The 13,246-nt window shown below is 40.3% G+C and overlaps 2 protein-coding genes across 2 annotated transcripts; both read right to left on the bottom strand.

Moving 5' to 3' along the window:
- Positions 1 to 358: 358 nt before the first annotated feature.
- Positions 359 to 7,405, bottom strand: shda (Src homology 2 domain containing transforming protein D, a). Its single transcript, XM_041953838.1, has 8 exons — positions 7,238 to 7,405; positions 6,096 to 6,345; positions 5,808 to 5,909; positions 5,514 to 5,676; positions 4,696 to 4,953; positions 4,419 to 4,593; positions 3,249 to 3,368; positions 359 to 1,508 (listed from the first exon to the last, which is right to left on the bottom strand). The coding sequence occupies exons 2-8, from the start codon at positions 6,339 to 6,341 to the stop codon at positions 1,322 to 1,324; spliced, it is 1,251 nt and encodes a 416-aa protein (XP_041809772.1). The 5' UTR covers positions 6,342 to 6,345; positions 7,238 to 7,405; the 3' UTR covers positions 359 to 1,321.
- A 418-nt stretch (positions 7,406 to 7,823) lies between these two features.
- Positions 7,824 to 12,453, bottom strand: yju2 (YJU2 splicing factor homolog). The gene is made up of 8 exons (XM_041954296.1): positions 12,330 to 12,453; positions 11,896 to 11,996; positions 10,690 to 10,834; positions 10,393 to 10,527; positions 10,133 to 10,314; positions 9,865 to 10,018; positions 8,863 to 9,034; positions 7,824 to 8,607 (listed from the first exon to the last, which is right to left on the bottom strand). Exons 1-8 carry the CDS (start codon positions 12,351 to 12,353, stop codon positions 8,486 to 8,488), a joined length of 1,035 nt encoding a protein of 344 aa, XP_041810230.1. The 5' UTR covers positions 12,354 to 12,453; the 3' UTR covers positions 7,824 to 8,485.
- Between the last annotated feature and the right edge of the window lie 793 nt (positions 12,454 to 13,246).

Below are 13,246 nucleotides of genomic sequence, written 5' to 3'. Positions count from 1 at the left end.
CACATTTTCTAAATCATTAAATTTGCAGCTAGTTGAAATTAACTATGATTTTTATAGGCCATGCAAGATACACGGCTCAGCCTAATTAAAAACAAACAAACAAAAAAAAAAACATTCAGGAGCAGCACCTTTAACTTAGCTTTAATTTAATTCCCTACCTTCATCTGTACTTACCCAACCTTTACTGTAATACAGCAAAAAGAGAGCCTCCAGAATCTAAAATCTTACATTTGGCCACAACAATCTGTTTATGTGACATTTATGTGGTATTCTCAAGCCTTCTGTATGCTGTGAAAGGTCAAACACACAGACTGACAGAGAGCCAAATTAACACACAGACAATTTAAAAACAGACGACACCTTTATTTTCAACACACATTTAAAATCTTATAAAACAGCAAATAACAGTAAATAATCTACCAAAGCTTCTTTAATAGTCATGATCACAAAGCCACAAGCTTTCAATATAATACTGTACTTATTACTCTCTAAACTAGTATTGCAGAAGTCTGTTACTGTGTGAAGTTAACAAGTCGTTGATACCGTCACTTTGTTGTCGTTCACACATACAGTAACATGAACTGAGGAGGACACCGCAGGGCTCGCAGCTACAGCATCAGATAACATTCACAGGCCTCTGATACATAGAGAAACCCAGAGATGGCCAAGGTTAAATATGTGGGGTTTGCTTGATACTGAAACTAACACCCAAAAGGATAATAACAGTGTAGTTTGGAGTTACGCTTTTTTTCTTTTTTTTTACTGCATTGTCTACTGTCTACATCTAGTTTAAATCCCCACGCCTTCATATTCATCACTTTGTTTTTTTTTTGTCACTTTAAAAGATACAATTCACAAGAAAATAACCGCTGCCTTGGCTGAAAAGTCAACCTATATGATTGGCACAGACCAAACCAAAACACCACCATTATCCTTTAAGTGACCTGGCAGTACAGTCTATCTCTGCAATACAGTCAAAGAGAAATCATGCAATCATGAAAGTACTCAGCTACCACTCTTAATATTAATGATGGCTGATTCTCAGGAGTCCATGGTATTAAAATACACGGATTTCAGTGGCAAAACCAGTTCACAGGCGTGTATCTATGAGACAAGAAGCTCTCTTATTAAGCTGCCAGTGTAGTTACTGGGGTTATGGTAAACGGAAAACATGGCACCAAACAGTCCAATCTCTTATGAGCAGTGCAGGTAGAATTGAAGTGTAAAGGCGTGTAGGAAGGGAAAGGGGCAAAAAAGGGTAAATATTGAGTATACATTGTATCAGTAGCACCAGGAGAAGGAGCGTGTGAGGGTGTCAGTGTCAGAGGGTCTGCACTATGACAGGATACAGTAGGGACATGTGCTCGGCTCCTCGGATTGGCAGCTTGTGTGTAGTGTAGTAGTGGATGACCTCTGGGATGGTGGAGAAGGGAGGGCTGTTCTCCCCGAGCACGTAACGCCCGTCTGCAGACTGAGTGAACTTCATGTGCATGAAGCCCTTACAACTCCTGACAGAGAGAGAGAGAAGGGAAAGATTCGCCTTTGCTTGTCTGATTCTATTAAAACTAGACTGCTGTGACATTCACAGAACAGAAAAGAACGTGCATCAATGCCGTTTCTGAGCAAACACTCACAACAAGAGATTTTTTCCTGCGGAGGAATGTTGCAGAGAGTGAGTAAGCACATCTGGAAAAACACACACCATCTTAGGTTTCTGAAAACAATTAAACATCACACACATTCTGGGAGTAGATGTGAGGAAACGATGAAAGCTGGTACAGTCTCCACCTCACACCAAAAATTCTTCTGCAATCTTGTCTTTGTCACTGTAACGCTCATGGTGGGCTGCAGTCAAGAGGTGTCACAATGTTGATTCTAAATTGAAAAGCGACTGAAATGAGCGTGTGATTTCGATCATCCAAATCAGGAATAATCTGGTGGATTTGTATATTTTCCAGGAGTTGCAGGTCTTGGAGGTAATGAGGCTGAAGCTGCAAACCTGACTGACTGAGTGAACATATTGTAGATTATCACTGTGACTGAAATGTGAATACAGATGCTGCATTTGAATCTTTATTTCCTGATTTGATTTGGTTTTGTGAGGATCTGCCGTAAAACCTGGACCAGACTTCTGATTTGTCTTTCTGTGGTTGTGAACTGAACGGAATTTTGGGGTTGTGGAGAAAACTACACCCTAGTTGAGGTGTGTTTTGATTTGTGTCATAAATAATCTCAATGTAAGATCTGCTTACTGAGATATTTCTCCAGCTTGTGACCACATTAAACGGCCTTCTTCAGGTGTCAATATATGACCACATTTCAGGAATTCAATCAAATGATTACAAGTGGTCGTAATGTCACGTGACTCTAGTCCTGTATTTAGGTCACATGCTGACACCTGAGAAACCTTTATGTAATCCTCAAACGATCTGCAAATGAGTGATGGGCAAACAATTTGATTTTCTTGGAGTCTCTTTCCAAGCATCTTTTTTGTCTCCGCTTTTCAACCTCCTCTTACTAAACTACTTACTTACTTTTTTTATCTACATTTTTTTTGTGACACTAAACGTCTCTCCATCTATCCCTGCATTGTTGAATAATTCATTTGATTTAGGTTAGCTACACACAAGTGCTTTCAATTGGGTGCAATCAAATCACATGATTGTGTTCCACCACTCAAGGAGCAAAGAGCACAGATGCGAGGTTAGGAGCAATTCCCCGCATGCAGATGATGATTTGCAAAAACAGCTGCTTTCATGCATATTATTCATTCGGGCTGAAAACACACTCGCAGAGAGGGTTGTGGGGGATGGTGGAGGGAAGAGCAACACAAATGAAGTGACTGGGTGGGAAGAGAGATCATGGGAAATGGTGAAAAATTAAAAGTTGCCTAAGGGCTCGAATCTGAGGAGACTCTCTCACCACCCACAGACCATAACAATACCCAAATGAGGCAAAAACTAGATCAGATAATTTTGGAAACAGCAGCAGTGCAGCACACGGGGGTAGAATTCCCCTTTAAGAGAGTGCAATAATGTTTCAAATCAAGACAGTATGAAGAGGATTTGTGTTTGTTTTTTTGTTTTTTTTAGATCCAGAACAGCTTACAGTAAAGCATTAAAAAACTGCTGAGATAGGACAAGACCAGGATGTGCAGTAAATAACTCTTAATGGCTGAATGTGGGATATTAATGATTTAATCTGAAATGCAGCTGGGGTCAGAGTGTGACCCCACGCTGAATGTCTACCTGAGTGACAGCGAATAGTCGTTCCTGCAGCTCTGGCTGTTCCTCACCAGGTAGGAGCTCTCCTTGCACAGCGTCAGTAGAGTCTCTGCCTCCGAGCGGCTCAGGGTTCCATGGTACCACCTGCAAGTGCCCAGAAGGAAATTTAAGGCGGAATTCTGTCTAAATCTGGAATGCTGATGGCACAAAAGCCATTTTCTAAAAGTAAGTGCATTTTGCCATTCAGTGAGGCGCTGTGATCAATGTATACAGTGCAATCATCTATGTTGCAATTGTAACTGCCATCCTTGCAAAAAGTCAGCTTCCTTTAATTTCAATAATGCTTACAGTCAGTTTCTACAATGAAGGAAAGGCTCAATAACTAACCCTGCATGTAAAGAGCAAGTGGAGATGATAAGTCACCTAAATGTTACTTGCTTGTACTTCACTGTGTACCATGTGGAGTCATTGTAATAAAAAGAGACTAGAGCCAGTGTACAAACATAATTAGACACAACCAGAGGAAATACGAAAACGTTCCCAAAAGAAATTAAACCTGACACTTTGATTTGATCGACATCAGACTGCAAAGTGATTTCCTCTAAATGCTCAAGTGAAGAGTTGTAAAACAATCTTTAAAATCCAATTTGTCCCAAACATCTTGCCACATGTTCCTAGTGTCACACACACACAGTGCAGTAAAACAACCATGGTCAGGAAATCAAGATCATGCATATACATTCAAGAAGAGTTATATACTGTAGCACTGTTAAATTATAGTACTACTGCCAGAGATATGTTCTCAATTTGTGTTTGCTTAGGTGACCTTACAGTTTCCGCTGACAAGTGACAGTAATACGTTCAAAGCGTTTAAACTTCTTTAAATATAGAATTCAATTTTATCATTATATAATATAAACTATATCCCATTTGTGTGTGCAATTATTCCAATTATGTACATATCCTTCAATCAAATCATCCATCAATTTTACCCAAAGAAAACCCACCAACCTTTAAATGTTTTGGAGGTATTCTACTTATGAGCAACAGAATTTGAATTAGATTATCAAGTGAGCGAGCAATGTGAAATTAAAAGTTGTTGTGCAAGAAAGATGATCACAGCTTTCCAATGAAAATGAGAAAAAGCATCTGAAGCACTGACACCATCTTTTGACATTGCAGAGGTCTACTTACACTTGTCTCTCGAGTGGCATAGATGGGTCCACTCTCTCTCCCAGGAGAGGTGGAGTGTCACCAACTAGACGGAGTGTAGTTGAGTCAGCTGTGGTTGGTGTAGTGCCCGTCTTGGTGAGCCTGGTCTGCTCTGTCTGAGCTCGTGAGCGCTCCCTTTCTGCCCCCTCGAACTGAACTGTTGCCAGACAGAAGATACAGTAGGTTAGTTTAAAAAACAACAACAACAACAAAAAAACAACACACATTTGAAACGTACATACTGAGAATGCCAGTTTACCTGCTAGAGCTTTAGAAATGTTGTCCTTCTTCCACTCCCAGGGCTGATCGTATTCATCAGCCGGCCTCTCATCATCCTGAGGAAGCCTGCTCTCTCTGCTGTCGATTTGGGCAAGTCCGCCCTCAACCCTCTGAATCTGTTGTTGTGCCGGAGGGGCAGCTCGGTGGTGGTGACGAGTCCTCTCCTCATATGGGTTATCATATAACTGCCCGCCATCTCCACTCCCAGATCTGTTAGTTATCATGCTGTGCTGCAGTTCTGCACAATAGACAAAATCCACAAGCAGGCAAACAGTGTGACTACATTAATCACACTTTGCCTAAAACTGAAAATAAGGAGCCAGAAATTTGGAGCACTGATGTACCTTCAAGTCAAATTAAATCTGTTGAGTAAGTGTTTTAGAGTTTTGTCTGTCATCTCTTTTATCCAGTCATCTATCCACCCTATTCCCATCAAGGGAAACAGTGTTTTGCAGAAGTGCTGGCTGTTGGCCAGATGGCGCTGACTCATATCCTTCCAGAGTCTAGTCAAGATGAAAAGTTAATCTTGATGGTAAGCTGCCAGATGCATACAAATGTCAGTATATACTAGATGACACCTTGCCCTGAACTTGCTGAAGTGTTGTAAAATGGTCCACTGTTCGTGTATAATGAACATTAATGTACCGTCACGTTTACAGGGTTTACCTCTGATAGCCAGTGTGCCATACTTTCCATGCCTTGACTTCATAGGGCAAAGGGCCAGCAATTGACGTTAACTGTTAAGTTTACAAAGTACTGCCTAGTGAGAGAAAGAGACATAACTAACGTGTAACTAACCTGAGATGATCCTTTGGGCCTCAAATGGCTCCATGTAGCTGCAGCAGTCTGTTGGTGCAGATTTAGGCTCCCAGTTTGGTCTGCCTCTTGGGTCTGGACGAACATCAAATGGATCAGAGTAGTCTGTGTCAGCGTCCAACGCTGCAGGGGCAGAGGGAACGACCTTGGTAGGGAGAGAGATACAATGAGCGTCTAACAAATGAGAGAGCTGCAAATTCAATTGTCGAAAACCAAGGATTGAGTAAATAAGGGGAGAAATGCATTAGGAAAAATGCACTGCAAAACAGTTCTTACAGGCTCCTCTTGAACAGTCACAGGACTCAGGGGGACTTTACAGCGGCCAAACTCCTGAGAGTCCACTTTAATTAGTCTGTGCTTGGGAGACACCACTTTCACCTGGAAAATTTAAACAAAACGTGTAATACTGACTCAAAAATCACCTCAATACTTGATGTCAATGGGAGATCAAGGAGAAAATACTGGGTTGTCCAAGGGTACATTTCTCTAGTGTAACACCATACCTGCTACACAACAAGAAAAACTGTTGTTTCATATATGACTGTAAAAACATATGTCTCATACCTCCACGCCATTAGGCAGCACTGAACCAAATGCAGGGAAGGAGGGGAGGCTCACTGTGGCACTACAGGGGCTGAAACCACCATTCTGATGCTCCTTATCAGAGTGCTGGTATGGATCCTCAAAATCTAGCTCCTTCTGAGCTCTGTAGGCCCTCAAAATCTCACTCTCAGTGTAATCTGGCCTCGGGGGCTGCGGAGGGTCACGCCTGGTGCCAAAGTTTAGGTAGTCCTTCAGCCACTTTGCCATGGATCTGGGGATGAATTGGCAGGTAGACTGCTTTCAATACTTGAAAAGTGCTGACAAAGTGCTGGAATGATTAGTGAATAAGAAAGTTAGCTTGATTCCCTTTTATTATTTAGTCATTTCAAATGTTTCACTCATTTAATTAATGACAAATGACCCCATTCCGTCATGAAGTCTTGCATCAGGGGTATAAAAGACTTACTGATCAAATTAAAGAATAACTTAACTGTTATGGCCCAAGAAATAAAGTTGTGTGGATGTGAATCAGTGAGGAAAATCAACAAACTTACAGCCAAATGGCAAAACTGTCACCTTGAGTTGAACCTGCTAAGCTTTTTCAGTACCTAAAGCAGCCTAAGAATCACCATGAGGTTTTTGTTTACGTTAGCCAAAATGAACTTGGCTGAAGTTGTGAAATTCCTCGAAGAACTGACCATTCCCTGGACAAGAAAGGTGTTCACATCAAGCAACAGGTCCAGCGAAAATATTTTTTCTAGCTTCGTAAGGTTAACGTTGTAAATTGAAGCTGAAAAGTGGGGTCTGATAACAGAGGTTAACCTAGCCAGCTTGCTAAATCAGCAAATCACCGCAACCACTGACAATAGCTAGTTAGCATTACAGGGTAAATAAGAGCGTTTCAATCAATCACTTATTCACAACAATAAATTATGGACAATGTTTCCTTCTAAACTACCAGCACCAAGATAAATAGCTTACTAGTCTTTCTGCTCTGTTATTTACATAAAAACAGTAAAAGGTTTAAGGAATGTGAGTAGTAAAATTGATGGTCACCGTTCTGTAAATATGCCAAAGCTAAGTTAGCCAAGTTAGCTGGAAACCAGCTAACGTCGAAGCGTCTTAACTAACGTTAACTGCTAACGTTACTTCTTTAAGCTCACCCTCTTTCTTGGCATTGACGGCTTCCCGTTCCAGTTATGTCTTCCCGGTTACCATCCAGCGTTTCGGTTTAACGTTATCAGGCTTAAAAATGAAACATTGTTATCCGTGAAATCCGTCTAGCCTCTGAGCCAAGCAGGTCAGTCAGCTAATGTTAGCTGGACCAGACCAGACCGTGGAGCAGACCGTCTCCGACACAACACTCACTCACAATCACACGGCGGGTTGGCTTAAAGGGGAGTACTGGGCTGTTTTTGGTTGGTCGACATTAAACCTTCAGATATGTAGTATGCATTAATACTGCTGCTAAATCCACTAATATAATCCTTTGTCTCACAGATGCAGCTCCAGCAATATGGACATTGCCATCGTTTATATATATATTTTTTTCTTTTACCAGCTCTTGTCCACCTTTAAGATTGAAGACTTCTCATCACCTCAAAGAAACATTAAGATGCAGCAGCATTTACAGCATTGATATTAGTGCTTCACACAGTCCACCAAACCAGGGGTGGATTATAAGGAACACTGAGATAAAAACAGTGATATGATGGCAAACAGGTAGGCCATTCATTTTAATGTCAAGGGCAGCCATATCTATTATTTATCAGTGCAATTCATGTCTTAGAGGATGCAGTCGACTCATAAAATCGGTTAGCTGTGAGAGAGCTTCTGATAACAGGAAAATACAAAATAGGGTTAATGTAAATAGCAGTCATGTTATGGCTCTGAAGACAATCAAAGGTCCACAAAAATTAAGTGGACCTTGAGTAAGGAGTGTTTCCAGGGTCCCTGATCCTACATTAACATGTATATTAAAAGAGAGGTATTTAAAGATGTCAAAACATGTCAGAGACAAAGAGTTAAAGTAAACAGATTTTAATAAACACTAAAATATATACCTGATATTTAATCAGGACAAATATGACCCACAAAAATTCAAACAAGAACATTTTTCTGGGTTAAATTCTCTGTAACAACAGGTCAATGAACCAGTGGATCAGCGAAGGAATTCTTTTTGTTTCACTGTGTTTCAACAGCAGACAACACAATTCCTGCTCATGACTGCCAACCATCACAGTGACTTGTTAATCTTTACATCAGTGTTTATGAAAAAAGTTTTCAGAGAAGAGACCCAGAAACTGGTTTACATATGATTTCAAGTTCCATATTATTAAACTCCTTTCTGCATCATTTATGCAATTATATGACAGTCACTCAAATCAACGTCCATCCTGAGCATCTTCTTTTCAGTCGCTGTCATTGCTGTCACTGTCTGAATACGCCCCCAGCAGGCTGAGAGATGATGAGGCATTTTGTGAGGTAACGGGCTGAGAGGCATTCTTGGAGTCAGCTGTAGATGCCTTTGAATCTGTAAAACAAGACACATAATGATTGTGCGTTACGAATCATATACACACTTGATTAACTATGTGAACAAGCAGCAAAAAATATGGTTGTGTGTCCAAGAAAATAGAAAGCCTAAAAGCATACAAAAATCACACGTGTGCTAATGGGAACACACGGGACAAATGTTTGGAGAGGAAAAGAAATTAGCTCATGTCTTTCAGATGAGTGAGGCTAAACATGGCTTTCATATAACCAGTAACATATACAGATGTGTTACCTGTTTGTAATGTGGGAGCAGCAGCGGTTGCCACTGGACCAGGTTTGGTGACAGTCACTGCTGGTTTCTTTCGCACCACCAGAGACCCTAATGCCCCTCCACCGCCCAGTGCCCCAACACTCCTCTCCCAGCTCTCCACCTTGGCCCTCTTCACTCCTCCCGCTGAGGCTCCCTGTGGAAGCAAAAAGCATGAGACAATCCACTATTTCCTGCTCACAGGATGGCTTCTTTAAGTTCTTCAGTTGAGTTTTTTTTAGTGTTGGCACCTTCATTAGAGTAAAGGAAATCTGTACATTTCTACATTTTAGTTCATAAGGCTTTTAACACCTTTTATACTTTGAACAGCATTTAAGACCAAATCATACAAATTATAAAGCTGTCAATACCATGTAACACTTTACATCTTGTATCTTATGAAAGTTCTAAACCATACAAGAAAAAAGGCCATCTGCATAGTATGTTACTCATCCTGCAAGTGTATTTGTCCTCTTGTGTGGAAAAAAAAAACAAAGAATATAACACTATATTGACCACACCAACATTTTAATTCCCTTATTCATCTTTTCAGCAATGTCCATGAAATTAATTTGCCTTGTGTAATTAGCTCACTATGGTAGCTTTCAACATTTCCTCCAGCTGCTAATTCCTATTCAAAGTTTTCAACAGGTGAAACCGAGGGTGACCGTTATTTGAAGCAGTCTCTGGAAATGCAACGTACCACCAAGCTTAGCACTGACAGCAATAGTTAAGCAAGAATGTATCTGCAAAACAAGACACAGTCCTTTTCAGGCAGGTGGACAGCGGATCAGTTTGAAATATTGCATAATCAAGAAGGAGCAGAGACAGTGACCACAATGAGCTGTTGGATGAAGACCTGAAGGGCTGAAATATTAACTTGGAATAGACTAAAGCAAACTGCGAAAGATTTGCAAATTTCATCTAAACCCAATTAAAGCACTTAATAGGGCAGACACTTTGCTGAATGTGGGTGGTTGTACATACCAGTGCCTCTGTGGGTTTGTCAATGGTGAGGATATCTGTTGGCTTGTCTGTGTTAGATTTGTTTGACTGCGAGCTTCTGCTGCTCTCCTCCTCCTTCTCCGAGTCAGAGTCAGAGTCTCTGAGTCTTTTCACGAGGGCACGGTCCAACATCTCTCTGAGAAAAAATGGATGCGTTCAGATTTAATTGAGTTTTTCATGACACAGGTAAGAATACAAATGACAAGCAGAACTTATTCTGACACTGTCTATTTAAACCTTCTTCACTCACTTTGTCTCTCGCTCATCCTCTTCTTTCTCCCTTTCCCTCTCTCTCCTCTCCAGCTCTCTGTACCGGTCAATCATTCCCTCAAAGTCCACCTGGGCCTGCCTCTGGTTCAGCTCCTTCAGCTCCTGGAGGTTCTCCAGAACTTCCATCTCCATCTTGGAATCCTTTGTGCGGTTCTCCAACACCTGGTAGAGAATTGGGAAATCATCAAATGTTCATCCCAACTGCCAGTTAAAATAAAACAGTAAAGGAACAACACTGACCTTCATGGGATTGTTCAGTTCTTCTTCCTCCCTCTCCTGTTGGATTCTCTTCTCCTCCTCCTCTATCAGTTTCTCAGCCTGGAAGTTTCGTGTTGCACCATGCTCCATTGCATAGTCTGTGTTCTCTGGATCAGTCTATCATCACAACATGAGATGAAAGTGTCAGAATTTATCTGATGCATAACGCTGGAGATGCCTCTTTCAGAAAGTACAGGCACAGTTTTACATTTACTTTTAGAGTACTTGTTTTGTCTCATTTCAATAAACATCACTGTGATGAGCATTAAATACTCTCACCTTAAACGTAATCTCAGCGAGACACCGGGTACATTTGATGTAGAAACGGAAGATGGGAAGTCCCATGTACAGCTCATTCTGAACAGTCTCTTTGCGTGCATTGAACTTCTTCCCCTTGTAGATGTACTCGCCACATGTTTTACACCTGCAGACAACCAGATAGGCAACACTGATAAATCCACTGTCACAGGATTTATTCACAGAGGCCAAAAGTCCTTGTCACTAAGAGGTAGCCTTGGTCCTACTGTAAATACATAAAAATATGAGGAATGGTTTTGGCCTTTAAATGAAACAAGCTAGCCAAGATTCCTGGACTGACTGACAGCCATCCATTTACCAAGAGCTCTACAGGAGCATTTCGTCCATGTCAGGACAGCATGGAAGTGCAAACAAACCAACAAAAGCAGCAAAAATTACCAGTTGCAACTTCCTTTCAGTCCACTAGGTGCTTCAGACAAGTAGATCATCAGCATGGTGGATTTTATTGACCAATTTTTGTCTATCAAAGATATAAAGATATCTGCGTACATGTTGGTCAATAAGTAATGAGAAATAACTGCACAAATAAGCCCAAAACATGTTTGGGGTCATTTAGAAGCCATTACATCGTTTGTTCACCGGTAAGTGGACAAGTTCATTGTGGGCCAATTCTTTCAATAACCACATTTAAGGAATCCTTATCAAAAATGCTTGTTTATATGGTCTTTAATAAATAAATTGGCCAATATATTGTAAGACTTTATATGAACTCTCACTTGCTTACATATTGGCATTGGCCCCAAAAATAATAAGACTTAATAGGTTCACATTTGTTCACCTGCTTCCTGAGAGAAATGGCACATTCCCCAGATGGACAGACCAACCTCACTGGAAGCTTATTTTCCAAAGCAATCAAGAATAGTGGATTCTACTCTTTAACTCTGTCCCCTTTCTCCTAGGACTGCTCTGAACGGCTGTTCAGTTCAGTTATGCTACAGCATGCTGACTACTGGCAGTTGTGAGATTCTGAATTAACACTTGTGACAACTGCACTATGTTGTTTATATTTGTGTATTAAGAACAGCTCCTTTCTCCCTGTAATCGAAACTCTGTCCTCTGCCACAGCAGCTATGTTGCAGTAAAAGAAAGTGAAACTTACAACATGATATAAGATGAACAAACAGTGTTTGAAACACACACTGACAAACGTGGATGGAACAGACGTACCTCATATTGAAAGGAGCCATCAATCTGACCACATACTGACGATCTTTTGGGAGTTTAAGTTTTGGGATTTTGGATGGATCAAAATCCGGAGGGTAGTATTTCTGTGGAGGGCAAAACACAGACGTGAGCTACTGAAAGGCAATGAACTAGTAACGAAACAGTAACGACAGAAGTAGTAATAACAATGACTTCTACACAGACTAGGCGTAGCTAACACATAATTTACTTGAGATGTCCCAAATGAGCAGTTATGACAAATCTACCAAGCCAGCGTTCACTACGAAATAGCTCAACGTTATCATTAAAACCACACTTAGCTTCAAAGCTAACGTTATCCTGCCTGGTTTCATATACAGCTCGCACGCTAAAGGTAACCGTTTAAAGTTTAAACTGTGTTAGCAACGCTAGCACACCATTAGCGTCCCCATACTTACATTCAATACTTTTCTCTCGGACATGTTGCTTTTGCTGGAAACTCAACGAGAAGAATTAAACGTTAGACTACAGACGGCAACTTCAACAACACTGTTCGAGCTAGCTGCTTGTGAGAAGTACCCTGAACTTCCGGTTGACTTATTCTCAGTTTTGATGTACCTCAAAGTACGCTGCTGCCCCCCTGCGGAACAGGTGGGTACTTATAGCAAGAGCCGTAAAAAATCGTGAACGCATAAAATACTAAAAAAAAAAAAAAAAAAAAGACAAGACAAGGAGTAATCAGATAAATAGAGACAATTACAGGAAATTGAAAGTAAACATTCTTAAATTAGTGCATTATTTGATGCATTGGCTTGTCTGTGTTTAAGTTATTTGGATTTACTTTACTTATCTATACTCTGATAGATATTTTGGAGGATGGTTGACACATAATTAAAAAATATTGTTTTTTGTTTATTTATTTGGATTCCCGTTTCTCATTTTGTGAACCACAAGAACCAATATTAATAAGGAAATTTCAAGATGTAATGAAACAACATTGACAATAATATTCCAAGCATATACATAAACACACAAATGAAATAAAACAAGACACAGTACTTGTTTATGGTCAGCAGCACTGCAGCAACTTAATCTACAGTATGATCACTTGTAAATGCAAAGTATGAATATAAAAGCATATCTTGACTAAAAACTGCCAAATCTCTGTACATTGATGCATTCATACTGGTTTTGACCAATCATTTAAACATTAACCATTTGAAATCCAATATTGCCATTAAAGATTTACATATAAAAAAAAATCAACACTGGGTTACAACATCACAAACTGTATCTGCTCATTCTAACACATCAACTGAATCACATTTATGAGGTGTGAAATATGTCATTTTTAATGGCTGCACCTTACATCACA

The sequence above is a fragment of the Chelmon rostratus genome, chromosome 15, assembly GCF_017976325.1.
Source record: "Chelmon rostratus isolate fCheRos1 chromosome 15, fCheRos1.pri, whole genome shotgun sequence".
NCBI lineage: Eukaryota > Metazoa > Chordata > Actinopteri > Chaetodontiformes > Chaetodontidae > Chelmon > Chelmon rostratus.
This window is presented reverse-complemented; position numbering and strand designations above follow the sequence as displayed.